At 37.7% G+C, this 22,411-nt stretch overlaps 1 protein-coding gene and 1 pseudogene across 4 annotated transcripts in view; one reads left to right on the top strand and one right to left on the bottom strand.

Annotated features, from left to right (window-relative positions):
- The window catches only part of NIPAL1 (NIPA like domain containing 1), a 43,489-nt gene extending 24,242 nt beyond the window's left edge, over window positions 1-19,247 (top strand). For all 4 annotated transcript variants that reach the window (XM_037742642.1, XM_017540323.2, XM_017540322.2 and 1 more), the window contains exons 2-6: window positions 4,962-5,228; window positions 9,314-9,370; window positions 12,155-12,245; window positions 14,360-14,520; window positions 15,031-19,247. In XM_037742642.1, the coding sequence (XP_037598570.1) occupies window positions 5,123-5,228; window positions 9,314-9,370; window positions 12,155-12,245; window positions 14,360-14,520; window positions 15,031-15,641 (1,026 nt within the window). In that variant the 5' untranslated portion in view covers window positions 4,962-5,122 and the 3' untranslated portion in view covers window positions 15,642-19,247. The remainder of the gene's footprint in view (window positions 1-4,961; window positions 5,229-9,313; window positions 9,371-12,154; window positions 12,246-14,359; window positions 14,521-15,030) is intronic.
- On the bottom strand, window positions 5,858-5,969 carry LOC119472953 (annotated as a pseudogene).
- Window positions 19,248-22,411: the final 3,164 nt, after the last annotated feature.

Below are 22,411 nucleotides of genomic sequence, written 5' to 3'. Positions count from 1 at the left end.
AAGGAAGCTTTAAAAGTTCAAAGTTAGTGAGGATTAAGGTTTTTTCATAAGTTGAAATGAAAAACCATGAGAGGGGACAGGGAGGATTAAGCCAGGGAGTGATGTAACCTGGTCTCTACTGGTCAGTGTTTGGAGAATAAATTGTAACAGACATAAAGATATTTCATTCAGTTATTCCTCTGCTAGTAAGAACAGGCCAATATATCATATATTCTTGCTTAGGTTTCTAGGTCAGCTGAAGGTTGACTGATCTAGATGGGGCTCACCTATGTATCTGCTTCAGGCTACATGTCCACCTGGGTTTGGCTCGTTTGTGTGGGATGAGGTCACGTCTGCTCCACATGTCTTCATTTGGGTCCTGAGGCTGAAGGGACAGCAGTTCCTCAGGGAATTACAGAAACTCAAATGAGTAAACCCAACTACATAAGCATTTTTGAAATATAGCTTCATATCACCTCTGCTGACATCCTATTGAGCCACCAAATTACTTCCAGCCCAACATCAGGTGAAGTACCTTTGCCCACACTGGGAAGGGTAAGGGACTGAATACTGAATGAACAATAATCTAAACTATTGCAATAGAGTAGATGGTGAGACACCCCCCAACTGGAAATATCTTGCAGTGATTGAAAATGTAATTCTATGCAATCACTTTCTTAAAACCAGATTTCTCTTCCATGTAATAAACTGGACAATTTAGATTATTATTTAAATTTATATTATTATTCTCTATAGGCAAATAGTTGACAAATTATTTAAAGCATTTCATCCTTATCTAAACTTTAATGATATATTTCACCTGGCTTTTCTTATACTTTATATAGTTTCTGAAATAGAATGCTGGCTGGGAATTGGGTTACTTGGTCCTGGTTTTAGCAATTACATAACTTTGGTCAGTGTCACTTAATATATAGGCATCGGTTTCATTAAAATGTCTCCTGTCTATCAGTGCCTGTGAGTTCAGAACTGGTCCATCAAGAACATTCATGAGATACCAGTATTGTAAGTAATTCTGAGAACAAAGACAGGTTATGATTAAACTTTAGAATCATTGAGTCAAAGTCCCTTGTTTTACCGATGAGGAAACTGAAACCAAGAGCCATTACTCAACTTGCCCATGATTATAGATAATAGATCTTCATTTTTAAATTTTAAAGGTATATGTATGTAAACTATTACACCTGTACATAGAAGATAAGTATTAGGTTGAACCATATGAAACTATTTGTCATAGGGTTGACATTCTTCAGTTATCATCAATTTCATATAGTTCAACATAATATAAGAACATTAGGAGTACTACTTAAGTATCAACCAAGTATAAAGCAGAAATATTAGTTGAGTGATAGTTATACAGTGGAATTCTCTAGAACAGTGGGGGGAAAACAGACCCTGCAGCCACATGCATCATGTTTTGATGAAACTCAAAAACAAGCAAGTAACCAAAGAAATACTTTATCATTACATTTTCATAGGTACAAAAAGAGGCAAAACATTTTAAAGATATATGGAGAAAATCATTTTTTTAAGCAAAAGAATGTTAAAGAGAAAATCAGGATAGTTGTTAACTCTGAGGGGTGATGTTTTAGTTCTTAAATTGGCTGGTCGATACATTGGTGTGTATACATATATATATACACATCGGTGTGTATGTGTATATATGTATCTATATACACACCATATGGTATGTATATAGATATATATACACACACATAGGTGTGTATATATATAGATACATAGGTGTATATATATCTATATATATATATAGATAGATATACCAATGTAATATATACACCAATGTATCAACCAGCCAATTTAAGAAATATATAATATATATAACATATAACATATTTATATAAATATATATATAACATATATTTCCTAAATATTCATTACTCTATTTAGAAAAATAACATCAAAGAAGAAAGACATGTTCCTGGCTAGCAAGAGTATCCATTGGTATAGTCACTTTAAAGGACTATTGATAGTGTCTATTAAATTGAAAAATAATGAATGTAGTAGATGTTCTCTTTCTGTGGAATAAAGTCTAGATTAAACTCCCTGGAAAATTACTGTGCTTACTTGAATCTTGAGAAGCCAACTGTGACTTGAGATAGCTTTGAGTCCTTTAAAACACTCCAAATTCCCTGCCCACACACCCTCCATTACCCATCTCTCCCCTTCTCCCATAGGTCACTCCACACCCACTAACACATCCTTTTTTTCCTTTTTCAGTCATATCTGCCACAGGCTGTCTCCCTAACATGTTCCCAAAGCATAAAATAATTTAAGTTCTAAGGTCAGTAGCCAGACAAGATTTTTATTATTTTTCCTGCCATAAAACTTGGAGCATTCATGCCTGCCAGTTACAATGAGAACTTACAAAATCCAACAGTGATCATTTGCTCTCCCTTATCACCCTCTGCTCCCACACCCCCTACAATGTCAGAACCATTTTGCTACGTCAACAGCTTAGAAGGAATATTGTTTCACTGGAATGAGATCCACCCACACTGATTTCAGAGACGAAGTTTTGGAATGGTTATGTTAACTGCATAGTAAATTACATGAATGCAGCCATGGAATTTACTAGTAAGTCAGGTTCAGTGTTTTCTCAGGAATGAATGTAATCAAAATTCTTAGAAAAATATACTGAATCACTTTCCCTTCTTGAGGCTTAGATGAGATAAACATTGTTTAGAACAAGATTGCTAAGGGCCGGCTTGTTTGAAAATTTGCAGCATCAGCCTGGCCAATAGAGTGAGACCTCATCTCTACAAAAAATTTAAAAAATTAGCTGGGCATGGTGTCGCATGCCTATGGTTCCAGCTACTTGGGAGGCTGAGGTGGGAGGATTATTTAAACCCAGGAGGTCTGAGCCATGATGGTACCACTGCACTATAGCCTGGGTGACAGAGTGAGACTCTGTCTCAGAAAAAAAGAAAAGAAAATTTGCAACAGTTCTTATTAAAACAGCCAGCCTGAAAATTCTCCAGTATTATAGAATACCCTGAAGTAATATAATTGTCCTTAGAATATTTTGTTCTGACTTTGAGTTTATTCTGGAGTTCTGTTTCTTTGTTTTTTCCTTTTTATGGAGGTCTCACTATATTGCACAGGCTGGTCTTAAACTCTGGTGCTCAAGCGATCCTCCAGCCTCTGCCTCCATAAGTGCTAGGATTACAGGGGTGAACCACCATGTCCAACTATTCTGGATTTCTGAAACAAAGTTGGGTCATTTTCAAATTACAGAGATAAATGAAATAAAATTCATGAAAACCGTGAATTATGTTATTTTATTATTTTCCAGACCTGAACTTCGTGGGTGTTTCTTAACTTTGAATGTGGTAAAATTCAGGTGGCTGCATGAAGCTTTGCCAGAGGTGCATAGGTCCACTTATGGAAGTCTTGTTACTAAGACATCATTTGATCAAACTGTCTTTTGTTGCTTATATGCCTTCTTAAGATTTTTGAAATGTAAACCTTTTATAAAAATTGAATTCCAAAATTGTATCTGATTATAAAGTTTCTTACATAGTTTTCATTAATAACATAGTAAAACATTTTCATTTTGTGTTTTAGTGTTTAGCCTCAAAATTCCAAGATGTTTATAATAATGCATCTGGTTCTGGGGATTTATATGCTGCTTTGAATCTTATCCTTTAAAAAGCCTAATGATATTTAATTCATTTTTTTATTAGATTCTATTTTCTTTAGGAGAATGTGAATTAATAAACCTGAAAAATCAGGGAAAGTGGTATAGAAAACTAAACCCACTTTTAAAACATGTTTTCTCAAATATATAATTCTTCACACCCACCAAATGACTCACACCCTACAAATGAGTTAGACAGATTTCTTTTTTCTTTTTTTTTTTTTTAACCACTGCCTCGTTCTCTCAACCAGGCTGGAGTGCAGTGGTGTGATCTCAGTTCATTCCAACCACCTCCCAGGTTCAAGTGATTCTCCTGCTTCAGCCTCCATAGTAGCTGGAACTACAGATGCACACCATCATGCCCGTGCCCCGTTAATTTTTGTATTTTCAGTAGAGGTGGGGTCTCACCATGTTGGACAGGCTGGTCTAGAACTCCTGTCCTCAAGTGATCCATCTGCCTTGGCCTCCCAAAATGCTGGAATTACAGGCATAAGATAACATGCCCAGCCAATTTTTTTTTCCTTTTTTTCTTTTTTGAGACAGGGTCTTTCTCGGTCACCTAGGCTGGAGTACACTGGTGCAATCACAGCTCACTGCAGCCTCATTCTCCTGAGCTCAACCAATCCTCCCACCTCAGCCTCCTGAGTAGCTGGGACAGCAGACGTGCACCAACATACCCAGTTAATTTTTCAATTTTTTTATGGAGACAGGGTTTCACCTTGTTGCCCAGGCTGCTCTCAAACTCCCAGAATCAAGCAATCATCTCGCCTTGGCCTCCCAAAATGCTGGGATTATAGGAGTGAGCTACTACACCCAGCCAACAGATTTCTTGCAGTGTGATTCCCAGACTGAGGTTGCTATGCCTTCTCCCTATGTTCAGGGCTCACAAGCCCTGCTTTCCAGTAGCCAGGCTGATAATGCAGAGTGAAGTGGATGTGATGGGCTGTGATGAACCGTTGAGCACCATCAGGTCAGAGCAGTTATTCGCTGCTCCATCAAGTTGCTGATTCACCAGAACAAAGACACAAGGTTTGCCAGATCGAATTTATAGGAGGAATCCAGACTTTCATGCGAAATTGTTCATTTTTAAACGATGACAGCTAAACACTTTAAAATCATTTTTAAAAACCGGTGCTGGCCAAATTAACAATGTCTATAGGCCTGTGGGCCACCTGTTAGGGACTTCCCTGCATGTAGTAAAATGTTTCAGTACCATCCACTCAAGGCTCTGTTCCCTGCAGAAAACCAGCAAGCATTAATACCTCTCCCTTTCATTCCTGACATTTTCTTCTTTCCTTTTGTCCAGGATATGTGCTGTCTCTGGTCTGTCCAAACTCCTCCCAGGCTTGGTGTGAGATCACGAATGTGTCACAGCTGCTGGCTTCTCCTGTGCTCTACACGGAACTGAATTCCAGCATAACCAACTTGGGCATTTCAGCAAACGTAGAAAACAAATACAGTCTTTATATGGGCTTGGTACTGGCAGTAAGCTCCAGTATTTTTATTGGCTCCAGCTTCATATTGAAAAAGAAGGGCCTCTTGCAACTGGCCAGCAAGGGCGTTACTAGAGCTGGTAAGAAACACATGCAACTAGTAAATTCAAGTTTCTAACTGCAGAAATCATCCTGTTGTAAGGCCACAATGCTACAGTAATAATAACTCACTGCCTCCATTTATCTTAGTCCCTGTCTTGATGGAGTTGTCTTCCAGTCTCTGATCTCTGTCACCTTTCCAACTTCCTCTTCTGCTTTTCTCCTCCTCACCTACTTTTCTCTTGTTCCTGGAATAGGTCTGGTTCTTTCCCATCCCAAGGTCTTTTCGCATTGCCTGGAACTCTTCTCCCTGCCCTTCATTCAGCTGACTCATCCTTCAGACTTCAGTGTGAGTAGCATCACCCCAGAAAGGCCTTCCTTGACCATCCTCAGTAGGTCTCCCCACCCCACCCCGTTATTCTCTGTCACTGCGCTAATAGTTTCCCTCACCATACCTAGGATAATTTTTAGTTGTATATGTATTCTTTATTGTTGCTGATAGGTTTACTTGCTTATTGATAGTAGATTCTCAAAAACAGGAACCTTCCCTAGCAGTGTTTGGCACCTAATAGACATTTATTAAATCAATAAATGGATAACAATAGAATTGGGCTGCTATTTATAGTGACACTTAAGATGCTGAGAAGGTCTGCCTGACTATCCCTTCATTAACCATGAGTTTTCATTTTCTTCAATTATAATAAACACCTAAGTATTTTTCTTCATGGAAATCTTTAGTAAAAGGCGAAAGATTTATGGGATTGGAAGAGAAACCAGAGTAAGACCTAAGTATTTTTCTAACATCCATATGGAAAAACATCAATGACTACCAATTACACAAGCAAGTTTATAAAAGAGTACCATGAGATGAGATTTGTACTATCAGAAAAGAAAACATACTATGTGCTCTATTAAAACAATTTGATACTGGCATTAAAGCAGACAAAATCAAAGATAATTTAAAACTTATAAGCAGACCCAAGTATATATAACAACTTTATTTGTTATTCTAAAAAGTGGCATTTCAAACCTGTGGAGAAAGGACAAATCATTCAAAGTATTGAGACAATTGGGAAAAATTAGAGCAGAAAAACATGGAAGTTCTACTTCATACCATTCAGCAAAATACATTCCAGATAGGTTAGAGTTTAATTTAAAAATGAAATAATTATTAAAAGAAAATTTAAAAGAAGGTTTTTCTAAGCATAAAAATAAAGGAAGAATTTATTTTATATAAAGAAAGAAAGTATCTAGAATGATAGACATTCTATATGGAAACACTTTAACTGAAACTAAAAAGCAAATGATATATTGAGGGGAATATGATGAAATATGTGACAAAGTATAGTTAAGTTTCATAATATATAAAAAGTGACTGCAGTTAATAAGAAAAAGATTAGTACCCTAATAGAAAATAGACACAGCTTATAAAGGAGAAACTAACAAAATAAAAAATGCAAATCACCAATAAATATGCATAAGTAAATATTGTTTCACTACTGCCCAAAGAGATACAAACTAGACAGGTCTAGTGTTGCAACAGAATTCCAACTTAGTTATTTGCAAATTTCTTAAGGTGAAAATCCTAAATAAGCACAGCTAACTACTTTGCAAAATAATCTTCATAGCTTATATATCCTGTTTATAACAAAATCATTTAGGTCAAATTCAGAGAGCTGAGTATATTAAAATTGATAAGAAAACTCCATTTTCTGTAGTAAATATTAATGACATAAAGTCACAGATTAGAATATCAGGAAGAAAACTTTTTGAATAGCTTAAAAGCATTTTGTCTTTTTCAGTAAACTAGATAGAAACTTGATTTCAGCATGCCAAGGTAGAGAATCAGCAGAGTGCATCTGCCTGATGCTTGTTATTCTTTCATTGACTAATCCAAAATCTCAAAAGCTCTTATGTCAACCATCTTCTTCCCTTTAGAGTCCTCATTAGTGCCAATGTAATTTACTATTTATATTTTCCGTTTATAATTTTAACCATAGCGAAAATGAAGTATTTATGTCCACACCTCTGACTGATGATTAAATACAATTTCCTACAAATTAAGAAAAACATACCTTTTGTGGAAAAACAAAGGTGACATGGCAACATAATATAGAAAGTTTTAAGCAATCCTAATTAAAAAGGACAAAGCTGGAGGTATCACAGTATCTTCAAATTATACTACAAAGCTATCATAACCAAAACAGCATGGTTCTGGTATAAAATATACACATAGATCAGTGGAACAGAATAGAGAACCCAGAAATAAAGCCACAGACCTACAACCAGCTGATCTTTGACAAAGTTGAAAATAACATACACTAGGGAAAGCCTACCCTATTCAATAAATGGTGCAAGGAAAATTGTAGAACCATATGTAGAAGAATGAAACTGGACCTTATCTCTGACCATACACAAATATCTACGTAAGACTAATTAAAGACTTAAATGTAAAGCCTGAAACTATAAAAACCCTAGAAGAAAATCTAGGAAAAACTCTTTCTGGACATTGGCCTAGGCAAGGAATTTATGACTTAAGTCCTCAAAAGGAAATGCAACAAAAACAAAAATAGACAAATGTGACTTGATTAAACTAAAAAGCTTCTGCAGAGCAAGAAAAATAATCAACAGGGTAAAAAGCTAGCCTGCAGAATGGGAAAAATTATTTGCAAGCTAAGCATCTGACAAAGGTCTAATATCCAGAATCTACAAGAAATTCAGACAACTCTACAAAAAAAAAAACCCCATGAAAAAGTGGGTGAAGTATATGAACAGACATTTTTCAAAAGAAGACATGCAATTAACCAACAAATATATTTTAAAAATATTCAGTGTCACTAATCACCAGAGAAATGTAAATTGAAACCACAATGAGATACCATCTTATACCAGTCAGAATAGCTATTATTAAAAGTCAAACAACAACAGATGTTGGCAAGAATGCAGAGAAAAGGGAATGCTTATACTCTGTTGATGGGGATGTAAATTAGTACAACCACTATGGAAAACAATACGGAGATCTCTCAGAGAACTAAAAATAGAACTACCCTTCAATGCAGCAGTCCCACTCCTGGGTATCTAAGGAAAAGAAATCATTTATCAAAAAGACACTACACTCATATGTTTATCACACCACTATTCACAAAAGTGTCATGAAATCAACCTAAGTGCCCATCAGCAGAGGACTGGATAGAGAAAATGTGGTATAATTATAGACACACACCATAGAATACTACTTAGCTGTTAGAAAAATGAAAACATGTCCTTTGCAGCAACATGGACAGAATTGGCAGCCATATCCTAAGAGCAGTGACTCAGAAACAGAAATCTAAAAACTGCATGTTTCACTTATAAGTGGGAGCCAAACAGTGGGTACATGTGGACATTCAAAGTAGAATAATGGACACTGGAGATTCCAAAAGGTGGGAGGGTAAAAGGGCGGAAACAGGTGAGGGATGAAATACTACCTATTGAGTACACTGTTCACTATTCAGGTGATAGTTACACACTAAAGCCCAGACTTTACAGTAGATTCATGTAACACAACTGCACTTGGACCCCTAAATCTATTCTTAAAATCAGGAGAAAAAAACCCAAATTAAAAATGAACTTCTGATTCATAAAAGAAGAAATAAAATGGGCAACAAACATAGAAAAATGCAGATTGAAATGACATATCACTTTAAGACTATCAGATTTGCAGTTTTTTTAAAAAAATTGACATAACTTTCCTGGAGGGCAATTTGGTAATATATGTAAAGCTCTTTAAAAAACACATTTTCTCCTACCCAACAATTATACGTCTAGGAATTTATCCTGGAGAAATAATCACTTCCGTGTTGCAAAGATGTATGTGCCGGGAGACTCGTGAGAGCGTTGTATTTGTAAGAGAAACATGGAAAAAAATCTAAATGCAATTAAACAGTTAGGGGATTTGTTAAATAAATCATTGTAAATTGAGAGAAAAAAAGGTTTGCAAATGACCAAGTAAATAAGCTGAAAGACTTTAGATTTACTGACTTAACTTTTCTAACCATAATCCAGTACATTTTCTAGAAGTCAATTCTTCAAACCTTCCTCCAGAGTAGAACCCAATTTTTGTTCATTTTTATTTTTTGCATTTTAGGACAAGGTGGACATTCTTACCTCAAGGAATGGCTCTGGTGGGCAGGATTGCTGTCAAGTAAGTTTTTAACACTGCGAATACTGTTTATGTGCAAGATAGTAAATAGATTACATGAAATTTTTCAAAATCGGTTAATCTTCCTGTCAAGAATGAAACAAGGATGGAATTTAAGCCTAAAAATTTTTGTGTTGGTGTAATATATTGTCCTATATATACTAATATATATAAATTAATTAATTTTTACTCTTATTTCCCACTCCCTGTGTTCTCAGTACTGTCCTGGAATGCAAGGGAAAAAGTTGACCTTTGAAATATTATATTTTAACCACAGACATCTTGTCTTTTCTTCACCATAACAACAGAGAAAGTGCTTTTCTTTCATATTTTCCCACCTCCTAATTTGAACCTGTGATTATTGTAGCCACATATTTTCTCAAGAACGAGTACATTTTCCTTGCCAGGACAACACAACAAATAAGTGAAAGGCCTCTGTGGCTGCTTGGTACTGAACAAATGGAGAGGAAATGAGGGGTGTCAGCACTGTCTTTCCTCCCGGACCTGCTGTAAAGATTAAATGAGATTTTACAGGATCTGAAAGCACTGTCTAAATGCTAATGTGATGTCCAAATAGAAGATAGTGTTCATCTCCCTCAGCTACTTTTGCTGACTCGGTCTCCCTCCTAAGTCGTATGAACTTTCTTAAATCCCAAATCAAAAGCTTTCCCCCAAAAGGGCATCATAAATTCCCTCTGTGGCCAGGAGTCTTAAAGCTTCCCTGAATTTCCCCAAACCAAGCAACACATTTCAGTATTTGTAAGATCCTGTTATGGGAAGGAACTGGGTACCTTTTCTTTAGTAAATGGTGGAATCTAAAAGGATGATTAATACAAATAATTTAAGTATGTATAGCCCCTTCAGCTGTTTTTTGTTTGTTTTGTTTTGTTTTTTTGTTTTTGAGATGGAGTCTTGCTCTGTGACCCAGGCTGGAGTGCAATGGCTCAATCTTGGCTCACTGTAACCTCCATCTCCCAGGTTCAAGTTATTCTCCTGCCTCAGCCTCCAGAGTACCTGGGATTACAGGCACACACCACCACATCTGCCTAATTTTTGTATTTTTAGTAGAGATGGGGTTTCACCATGTCGGCCAGGCTGATCTTGAACACCTGACCTCAGGTAATCTGCCCACCTCAGCCTTCCAAAGTGCCGTGATTACAGGCATGAGCCACCACGTCCAACTGCCCCTTCAGTTTTTAGGGTGCTTTTACATACATTTTTCTTTGAATAAAAATTGATAAGGGCTGCCTGGGAAGATTCCAGATAGCTATTTGGATCATTCTCTTTTTCTCTCCTACTTGCATCTCCCCACCTTCTACCCACACTTTACAATGAAAATATAAGTAGAATATTATATGACTACATTTGCAATTTTATTTTCACCGTGTAAAAATGTTTATGTCAGTATTGAAGACAGAAAAGCATACATTAGAGAGTAGGTAAGTGACATATATACAGTACTTTAATCATGAAGTCAATGTTTTCCTGGAAAGCTATCTATAAAGATAAAAATATAAATAATGTAAAGTACCCAAGGAAACCTTAATATTCCAAGAAAACTGCCATGGTTCATTCTTTTTTGAGAAGTAGTCTTGCTTTTGTCACCCAGCCTGGAGTACAGTGGCATGATCTCGTCTCACTGCAACCTCCACCTCCTGGATTCAAGAGATTCTCCTGCCTCAGCCTCCCAAGTAGCTGGGATTAAAGGTGCTTGCCACCATGCCTGGCTAATTTTTGTATTTTTAGTAGAGATGGGGTTTCACCAGGCTGGTCTTGAACTCTTGACCTCAAGTGATCCACCCCCTCTGCCTCCCAAAGTGCTGGGATTACAGGCATGACCCACTGCACCCGGCCTCGCCATGGTTCTTTCTATGAGAGCAATGTCTTAATTATTCTGTAAGTTTAGATTTGCTTAATGATGTTTTCCTAATGCTGGGTACTCCTATAGATTTGGGGGGATGTAGCATAGCAGCCAGGCAAAGGTACAAAGAAAAAATCATGCTGGTGTTCTTTTCTCTGTCTCCAACAAGCATTTGCTAGTATAGTTGCCAGCAGGAAATACCACATTCTGTGGGCAAGTTTCCAGCTGTGTTCTGTGAGAATAACTTGGCCTTGGTACAAGAGCCCAGCTCTTGAAGGGATTTCTCTCATTCTAGAAGTTATTTACAGCGTGCTATCTCATGCAAGTCTAGAGTTCCTCTGATGAGAAAAAGATTACATTCAGGAGCATATCATGACTTTAAAACAGCTGCCTGGATCTCCTTAAGCTACTGAGATACTGTTACTTGCTTGTAGACCATTTACACTAGAGGGATATCTAACTTTATGGGCCTATGGCTATTCCCTACCTACACACCAGATTAAAGCATTCTATTTCCAAGCCGGTTTTGGTGGTTGTGGGTAACCTACAAAACTGTAGGTATTCTTGAGCAAGTGAAATGATTCTCTGCATACTACACAGCTACCTCTACTAGATTTCATCAGAGTCACCAAATATGTCTTCAGTATTGAAGTAGCTAAAAACCTCTGTTGAAAGCCATTTAAAATGGGTACTCATCTGTCACCGCTTTTTTCATCTAATGAGTTTGTATCACCTGGTATTACAGTTTGTCTGCATCTCTTAATAGCAATTATCCCTACTTGCTATAAAACAAGTTACATCATTCTTTTTTGCTAGATCTTCCCATGTATTTGGCTTACAAGTCCACTGCTTTGCATGAGACATTTGTTTTTCTCTTCTGAGATGTGAGCCCATTTTTAATATCAGTATCTCTGCTTGCTTTCTAGTGGGAACAGGAGAGGCTGTGAATTTTGCAGCTTATGCTTTTGCACCTGCCACCTTGGTCACCCCCCTGGGTGCTCTGAGTGTTCTCATAAGGTATGTGAGCGATAAGGAACTTGGCTTCTAGACGTTATTTTAAGACCAAGATAAACTTAAACCATAAGAAACATACGACTATGGATATGTGAAAGCCAACATGCAAATCTATACCAACCTGGGCTCTAAAAGTCTAGATGAACCCAAATCATTTCTGACATTCCTGGGAAGCTTTGGACAAGTCACTTAGCCTCAGTTTACTCATTCATAAAGTGAGAATAATACTTTTTCTTGCCTGAAATCACAAAAATAACTTGAGAAGACTATAAAATAAATAACAGTAGAAATAGGACATCAACTGTCATATTATTTAAAAAACCCAAGACACAGTGAGTTTGATTTCCTGCTAACATAAATGTGTGCTACATTTTTAACAATGCAGTGAAGCATAGCAGGTTTTTTAAATCTGTCATCAGAACAAATTGCCAGAGTCCATAGTGGTTAATGACCATAGTTTTCAGAGGACTTTTAAACGCACAGTGTTTTCGTTAAATTCCAACTCTCACTAAAATTCTTGCATTGTTTGCTGGATACTTAGTTTTAGTACTGGAAACAGAAATAACTTTCTTATTTCATGGAATGTGGATCTAATCCTTCTGAGTTTATCTTTATTATGATCCCAAATGAATGTGTTTAATAAGCATATACATTTTTGCCTGTTCTCTTGTCTTTTTCTTTTCTATTCATTATCCACCTCTTGTAGAAAACTTATTATTGAGCCTACTGAATTCTTTTTACCTTCTTTATAGGATTGTTGTGAGAATTAAGTGAGTGAATAAAGCCCTTAGAACACTTAGCTATGCAGTGAAGAGCTAGTATCAGTAGTAGTAATGGTCGTGTCTTCACTAAGGCTGCAGTCCTACAAGTGGCCACATGAGGGCAACGCTAGGAAAGTACCTGGTAATTGATCATAATCTTGGGGACAGATGGGCACTTAATTGCCTTCATGGGGATGCCAGGGCATTAGAGGAAGAAGGCTGGTGCGCAGAAGTCACAGTAAGCACACTGGTGGAGCAACAAGATGGTATACTCTGGTGTCCATGGCAGTGTGATTCTGGAGCTTCCTGAGGCCACAGCAACTGAAGCATTAGGAGTACCAGATAGGTCTAAGTATCAGAGCAGTAGCAGGTGGTAAGGATGTATTTTGATATTTTGAAAGTCTATATCAAGCTTGTCCAACCTACGGCCCACCAGCTGCATGTGATCCAGGGTGACTTTGAACATGGCCCAACATAAATTTGTAAAACTGTCTTAAAACAATGTGAGATTATTTTTGTGTGTGATTTTTTTTCTTTAGCTCATCATCTATCATTAGTGTTAGCATATTTTTTTTCTTTTTTTCTTTCTTTTCTTTTTGAGATGGAGTTTCGCTCTTGTTCCCCAGGCTGGAGTGCAATGGCGCATTCTCGGCTCACCGCAACCTCTCAACCTCTGCCTCCTGGGTTCAAGCAATTCTCCTGCCTTAGCCTCCCGAGTAGCCGAGATTACAGGCATGCACCACCATGCCTGATTATTATTATTTTTTTCAATTTTTAGTAGAGATGGGTTTTTCCATGTTGGTCAGGCTGGCCTTGAACTCCTGACTTCAGGTGATCTGCCTGCCTCAGCCTCCCAAAGTGCTGGGCTTACAGGCGTGAGCCACCGCACCTGGCAGTGTTAGTATATTTAATGTGTGGCCTAGGGAAGCCAAAACATTGGACATGCCCTGGGAAGAGTAATTTTTCTTTAGGAATATATCTTCCTTTGAAACATCCATGGGCATACATATTCTAAATGTATCATGCCAGTAAGATATAAAAGATTTTCTGTTTTGCTTGGCTTTACAGGAAAAGATGGAAAAATTGAAAATGACTTGAGTAGAACCACTTGTAAGGTCATTGGAAAATTATGGGGATATATTTTATAGCTCTTTAGATATAAAAAAAATTGAAGCACATTTGATTGCCTGTCAGTTGAGTTTCAAACCAATCTAGGTTTTTCTATGTCATATAGCATATTCCAGCCAGCTCACTGGGATACATGGTGGCCTGTACCACCAGTATGACTTCTGAGTTGCCGTGGGATCAAAAGGTAATTGAACTAGAGTGATCTTTAATTTTTTTCTCTCCTAACAGTGCGATATTATCTTCCTACTTTTTAAATGAGCACTTGAACATTCATGGGAAAATAGGCTGTGTATTAAGTATATTGGGGTCAACTGTGATGGTTATCCATGCCCCACAAGAAGAGGAAGTCACTTCTTTGCATGAAATGGAAATGAAATTGAGAGATCCAGGTCTGTGGTTCAACCTAAAGAAACACTCAAATTCTGCTTCACTTTCTATCCTCACCAAATAGTATTTGTAACAATATTGCAATAAGCTTTCTACAAGCCATGTTGTGGGTTGTGAGACACAGTAAGGTTTGATTACTATTTCTCCTGAAAAGACGGCAGAACTTATTTTTGTGTTCATGCTTCCCCTTTTACACAACCAAAGGGAGAGGGAGGGATGGTAGAGGCAAAAGACATGTATTCAAAATCAAATCTTTCTTGCCACTTTCTTCTTCTGAAAATAAAAAGTTAATCTGATAATGTCTGCCCTAGCTCATAGTGTTGGTGAGATTTACGTATTTGTGGAAGTCCTTTGTAAAATATTGAAAACTATGCAATAGACTGTTGTTTTAAATTTGATCTCACTTCTATTTCTCAAATACCTATGCTCTTAAACTCATGACTAACAAGATTTCAGAAAGGTATAATCCTATGAGCGTTTTCTGAAGTCAAATTATTTTATCTTCCTAACAGGGTTTATTTCTTTCGCTGTGATCATAACTGTGATCTCCTTGGTGCTGATTTTGATTGTGGCTCCCAAGAAAGGACAGACCAATATACTGATCTATATTTCAATCTGTTCTTTGATTGGAGCGTTTTCAGTTTCTTCTGTCAAAGGCCTGGGAATTGCCATTAAGGAGCTGATAGAATGGAAGCCAGTTTACAAACATCCCCTGGTCTTTGTTTTGCTGGCTGTACTTGTGCTTTCAGTAACTACACAGATTAACTATCTCAACAAGGCACTGGACACCTTTAATACCTCTCTCGTGACACCCATTTATTATGTATTCTTCACATCCATGGTGGTGACTTGCTCTGCTGTCTTATTCCAAGAGTGGTACGGCATGACAGCTGGAGATATCCTTGGGACCCTGAGTGGATTCTTCACTATTATCATTGGCATCTTCCTTCTCCATGCTTTTAAAAACACTGACATTTCTTGGAGCGAGCTTACATCTACTGCTAAGAAGGAAGTCATCTCTCTGAATGTCAGTGAAAACAATTATGTTTTACTAGAGAACCTGGAGTGTTCAGCCCCAGGATACAATGATGATGTTACCCTGTTTAGCAGAACTGATGACTGAAGTCTCTAGAAACATTGAGTTTTAACCCCTATGAGACACATGAAGAAGAAAATGAGTGCTTGCTTCTTGGAAGAACTGCTAGGAAAGCTAGGATTTTTACAGTTCTAACTAATTTAGATGTGAGGCCAAGTAAAAATGTCATCTTTTTTGGCCATGAATTTGAAAATCAGATTGATTATCCTCCAGAAGACTTCTGCTGCTTTTCATTTCTACAAACTTTGAAATTATTCCTAAGGATCAAAGAAGTTAAAGAGCTATGTGTGTCTCCTTCTTCTGGTCACAATATATTTGTCTCTGCCAGGTGGCTCTTTTTAGACTCCCAGTCATTCACTAATATAAAATTAGCAGTGTTCTGATACATGCAGTATCAGCCATATTCTCTGTTGAGTCATAACTTCAAATTATTAAAACTGAGAAGAGAGGCCAGGTACGGTGGTTCACATCTGTAATCCTAGCACTTTGGGAGGCTGAGGCAGGCAGATCACTTGAGCTCAGGAGTTCAAGACCACCCTGGGCAACAAGGCAAGATCCTGTCTCTACAAAAAACATAAAAATTAGCCAGGCATGGTGCCGCATGCCTGTAGTCCCGACCACTTGGGAGCCTGAGGTGGGAGGATCACTTAAGTCTGAGACGTTGGGGCTGCCGTGAGCCCAGATTACACCACTGCAGTCCAGCCTGGGTGAAAAGTAAGGCCCTGTCTCAAAGAAGAATAAGAAGAAAAAGGGCCAGGGGCTTTTGCTTTTAAAAAATTTGTTTAAACTGAGAAGTGAGATCACGGGTGCTTTTTTCTCCCTTCTGCACCTTCCTTCTTCTAAAACTAGATAGCTAAACAGTTATTTTAAGAAAAAAGAAATTTAAAAAAAAAAGCCTGCTTCATTAGTCGGCTAGAATACACAACACACACACACCCATGAAGAGGGTATGAATTGTAACTAATTGACATATCATAGGAATTTACTACCAATTAAAGAGAGAGAACGGAGGAAAAGAAAAATACTTCAGACCTCAGATAAAGGAAACAGTTTTCTTCTCACAAAAACACAGGCACATGTGATTGTTTTCACGGGTTCCATTAATTAACTCAAGTCTGGAAGACATAAGACAAAATGGAGTTTCTGTGGAAGTCAGGTGAATTCAGCTTTGGAGTCACTTATGTTCATTTTTTTTCCTTTCTTTTACTATTATCCTAAAGGTTATTTTTTCTTGTTGATATAGTGATTTTTGTAAAAGATTGCTACATTATTTTAGGATTATATCCTACACTTCAATTGTTCACAAATGTTTGATCCCTAAAGGGTGAGTTTTCCACAGACTGTTTGGAAACAACTAGAAAAATCTTTGTGAAAAATCTGAACAAATTATCATAATGGCTCTCTTGAAGCTTGGTACTTCCACCCTTATAAAGGAAATTATGATTAGTTACTAACTGTTAAAAATAGGTATATTCTAATAGGATAGAAAGTCAACTTCCTAGCAAGCAAAATACCAAGACCTCAGGGGCTACTGCAGGAAAATACCTTTTGCACATTAAAATGTTTATAAAATTTTTCTCTCTCATTTCAAATGCATGGAAGGAATAACATTTTTGGTGGTCTTTAATGTAATGGACAGATTTACTGTCACTTATTGATTTTATCGAAAAAAAATTGGCTGTCTTATTTTTCTCAGGAATTCTAACCAAAAAGATTATCATTAAAAAAAAATCAGGTTGACTGAATTTTTTTCTGCTCTAACCTTAAATGTTATTAGGTTTGGTTTTTGTTTCTAAGCTAGCTCAAGACTGCCCAAGGTCATAATGGTAAGCTTTATTATTCAGAATTCAATCAGCATTTCCCCAGGTCTATTAAACTATGACTGATCAGGATGACAACCTACCTGACATGGCTGCAAGGTCCTAATGTGCCATTATAGTCTTTTCAGCATAGTTTAGTGTTGAGTGCAATTCTAACACATTCTAAATTTTTGAAAATCGATAATCCATGGAACGTCCATAGGTTGATACCTCAGGTCAAATACGTGTTTACTCTGTTGATTGCTGTTTCACTTTACTTGTATATCAGATATATAAGCTATGAACACAAGTTTGTAGGAGAAGTATCTTCTGGCTGGGCAGTGGCTCATGCCTGTAATTCCAACACTTTGGGAGGCTGAGGTAGGGGGATTGCTAGTCTCCAGGAGTTTGAGACCAGTCTGGGCAATAAAGCTATACCCCATCTCTCTTAAAAATGTAAAAAATATCAAGAAGCTGAGTCAGGAGGATCATTGGAGCCCAGGAGTTTCAAGACTGCAGTAAGCTATGATTGTCCCACTGTATTCCAGCCTGGGTGACAAGAGACCCTGACCCAAAAAAGTATCTTCTGATAAGGTTGCATTTGAAAATTGCAGAAATTAAAATTTTTTTTCTTTTAGTATTAAGAACTTTATTGATCTCTCTAGGACACCTTCTTGGCGAGGAAATTAATGGCATTTTTCGTGACATCCAACCTGAGACTCTGGTGGTTCTCTGTTCTGGTAAATTAAAGTTTCAGACATTTCTTTGTGTCACCTTTTACAAAGTGTTTGCCCTTGGTACGTTATGACCAGGTCAAAGGTTCCCAGACACAAGGCTCAATGTGTACGTTAGATGGGAAAATGAACTGGTGTTGATGTGAATGCATGCCCAGCATGATGACTGGGAAAGATTTAATGATTGAAGTATGCAGAGAAACAATGAAAAATTTGAAAACTGTCTACATAAAAGTCACTGATGAGCACATGCATTAAAAAACCAAAATGTTATTGCAAATCTAACACTAAAAAATATTTTCCCAAATATGAAAATATTGACTAAGGAAGAATAAAATGCTGGACCCCTATAGTCAGACTATTAGTCTTAACTGGTAGTTTATGTATATATTTTAATACTTTGTCATCATGTAGATATCTTAAGATTTATTGTGTGAATATCTGCATGTGTGTCATTAAGGATTACAAAGCTGTGCTCACACAGGACAAATGGAAAGATTTTCCTACTTCTGTAAAGATACGTCTTATTTTTGTCTTACAATTTTATTCTTAGGTCAATGGTTATTTATTATAAGTTCAGATTGCATAATTTTCATAAGACCCTTTAGATTTAACAAATGAAATTAACACATATTTTAAAGTATTAAATACATGGAAAGCACCTGGCATTATGCCTGATTATAGGGACTTGGTAAAATTTAGTTTTCTTTGAGTCAACATTTGAATTTTTACAGTCTTGCCACTAGAGACCTAAGGATCATTGAATGCCTATTTTTATACATTCATCTTTTCTCAATTTTTCAAGTTATCTCATTTTAAATAATGCAAGTGGAAGTGAATTCATCATACTATCTCAACACCAATATAAAATTATTCCAAATATTGTTCTTAAAACCAGAAAAACTGAGCTAAATGCTGTTTTCCCCTTCCAATGAAGCTTTGTGGAAAATATATGAATATATGAAATCTTCTCAAATATTTTGAATAAACTGTTCATGAAGCCTTTTATTTTGCACGTGTTTATGCTGTTCATTTTAGAAACTGTATAAATCTTAAATGTTTGTATATTTTTCATTTGCAATAAAATGTGATTTAATGATTCTTTGTTTTTAGTTTATAAAAGTTAAGCATATGTAATGGCAAAAATATTCCCATGTTGTTTTGAGATTAAAAACAAAGTTTCAGGCCAGGCCCAGTGGCTCATGCCTATAATCCCAGCACTTTGGGAGGCCAAGGCAGGCAGATCACTTGAGGTCAGGAATTCACGACAAGCCTGGCCAACATGGTGAAACCCTGTCCCTACCAAAAATATAAAAAATTAGCTGGGTGTGGTGGCGTGTGCCTGTAAGCCCAGCTACTTGGGAGGCTGAGGCAGGAGAATTGCTTGAGCCTGGGAGGCAGAGGTTGCAGTGAGCTGAGATCATACCACTGCACTCCAGCCTGGGCAACAGAGTGAGACTCTGTCTCAAAAAATAAAAATGTTTCAGGGTTTCAAAGAAAAAAAAAAAAAAACGGCACTGATGTTAATATTACTATTTCATTTCCCTTGAAATTTGTTTTTAGAAGGCTCTCTGCAAGACCATCTCCCATGTAACAGCTTGAACAAAAGCACCTGAACAAAAACTCTTATCCTTCAAATTGAACAAAAGCTTAAAGCAGTCAATAATAAAATCTCCCCTCAGAATAGTAATTAGTATAAATATATTTGGTACCATGCTTTATAAACCCTCAACAAGTTTTCTTCTAGCTCTATGGAACTATACCTTTGCTTCATGGATTAGCCACATCACGTCATAGATTTTCTGTTTTGGTTTGAATTCCTGTTTGAGAACAACACCCTCACAAAATTTGAAAAACTATCTAGGGGCTGGGTACAGTGGCTCAAACCTATAATCCCAGCACTTTGGGAGACCAAGGTGGGAGGATTGTTAAAGGCCAGGAGTTTGAGACAGGCCTGGGCCATAAAACTAGACCCTGTCTCTACAAAAAATTTAAAAAACATTAGCCAAGTGTGGTGGCATGTGCTTGTAGTTCCAGCTACTTAGGAGGCAGAAGTAGATTCCCTTCAGTCCAGGAGTTGTAGGCTGCAGTGAGCTACAATCACACCACTGCACTCCAGTCTGGATGACAGGGCAAGATCCTGCCTTTAAAAAAACAAGCAAAAGAGGCGAGGCCCGGTGGCTTACACCTGTAATCTCAGCACTTTGGGAGGCAGAGGCAGGTGGATCACCTGAGGTCAGGAGTTCCAGACCAGCCTGGCCAACATGATGAAACCCCGTCTCTACTAAAAATACAAAAATTAGCTAGGCGTGGTGGTGCATGCCTGTAATCCCTGCTACTCGGGAGGCTGAGGAAGGAGAATTGCTTGAATCTGGGAGGCAGAGGTTGCAGTGAGCCAAGATTGTGCCATTGCACTCTAGCCTGGGTGACAGACCGAGACTCCATCTCAAAAAAAAAAAAAAAGAAAAAAGAAAAAGAAAAAGAAAAAAACCTCTAGATTACCTATAGAATGGATTCTGGGTAATGACATATGGCTCCTCCCTGAGTTAACTGTGCTTTGCCAACATCCAGAAAATAAACTCAAGTATGTCCCATTGTTCAAGGCTGGTAACATATTGTTTCAGGAATGGGCAAAATAGCCTTGTAACTGCTCAATGCATTCAACCTTGCCCTGCTGGCTAGACAGAGCCAATTTATCAAGACAGGGAAATTGCAATGGAGAGTTATTCATGCGGAGCTGGCCAGTATGGGAGATAGGAGTTTCATTATTACTTAAATCAGTCTCCCGGAGCACTCGGGAATCAGCGTTTTTAAGGAAAATTTGGTGGGTAGGGGGCAGTGAGTTAGGAGTGTTGATTGGCTGGGTTGGGGATGAAATCATAGGGAGTAGAAGCTGTCTTGTGCCGAGTTGGTTCCTGGGTGGGGGCCACAAGACCTGATAAGCTGGTTTATCTATCTGGGTGGTGCCAGCTGATCCATCAGGTGTAGATTATATGAAATATCTCAAGCACTAATCTTAGGTTTTATAATAGTGATGTTATCTCCAGGAGCAATTTGGGGAGAGTCAGAATTTTGTAGCATCTGGCTGCATGACTTTTAAGCCATAATTTATAATTTTGTGGTGAATTTGTTAGTCCTGCAAAGGCAGTCTAGTCCACAGGCAAGAAGGGGTTTGTTTTGGTAAAGGGCTGTTAATGTTTGTGTTTCAAAGCTAAACTGTAAGTTCCTCCCAAAGTTAATTTGGCCTATGCCCAAAATAGAACAAAGGCAGCTTGGAGGTTGGAAACAAGATGGAGTCAGTTAGGTCAGACATCTCTCACCACAACAATCCTCCCAGCGATATTCTGCAATGGCGGCTTCAGCCCTTCAGCTCAGAAGGCCTCTCTATTTTTCCATTTGCTTTTGCCTTTGTTTTCATTGCTGATGTTTCATCATATTACCAAGAGTTTTCAATAAAAGAAATCTCTCCTCTCCTTAACCCATGGAACTGTAAAGCTGGGTTAGAATGGGCAAGACGTAGAAGAAAAAGAAAATAAATTCTTAAGGTCAGAATGAAATGAGGCTTTGTTTACCATTGTGAGCTTGCTCTAACTTAATTAGGTCTGAGTAGTCTTGCATGTACATTTTTAAAAGGCTAGGCTTTCTAGCAGTTTTGAGACTCTGCTTTCAGGATCTTAGGGCATGAATTTAAATAATGCAGTGATTTGGTCTTTTCAGGCAATACGGAAACAAACTGGATCAAGTTTACCTGGGCAGAGTTTACCTCTCACTGTCAGAACCAAACTGGTTTAGAGTCAGACAGACCTAAGGAATTCAATGCAGGTTATACACAACAGTTCCACTTCTTATGGGGAGGCACCTGCTGATTGAAGATTAGCCTGCAGCAAAAGGGAAAAATAAAAAGCATGGAGGAACTAGTCAAACTAGACCAAGTGTTACGCTCTTGGTTTTGCTGTTCAGGGTGGGGTCGCAGGGGCTGGAGAAAGGAGATACCTGAATGTAACCACATGTTCTACTTTCACAATATCTGTACAATTCACAGCCCAACGGAGTGAAGAGTAACCACTGTCATCAAACGAATTTATGTGTCTGGTGTCTCTGAAAGGTGACTTCATCATCATGAATGAGAACATAAAGGGTGAGATGCAAAATACGTACCTAAGCAGAAACATGCTCAATTTCATTACATGAATTTCATGACAAGACAACGCTGACTTTAGTCAGAAATATACTCACCTGATTGTCATTTCTGTAATCAACCAGC

The sequence above is a fragment of the Cebus imitator genome, unplaced genomic scaffold (assembly GCF_001604975.1).
Source record: "Cebus imitator isolate Cc_AM_T3 unplaced genomic scaffold, Cebus_imitator-1.0 Scaffold124, whole genome shotgun sequence".
In the NCBI taxonomy this organism is placed as follows: domain Eukaryota; kingdom Metazoa; phylum Chordata; class Mammalia; order Primates; family Cebidae; genus Cebus; species Cebus imitator.
This window is presented reverse-complemented; position numbering and strand designations above follow the sequence as displayed.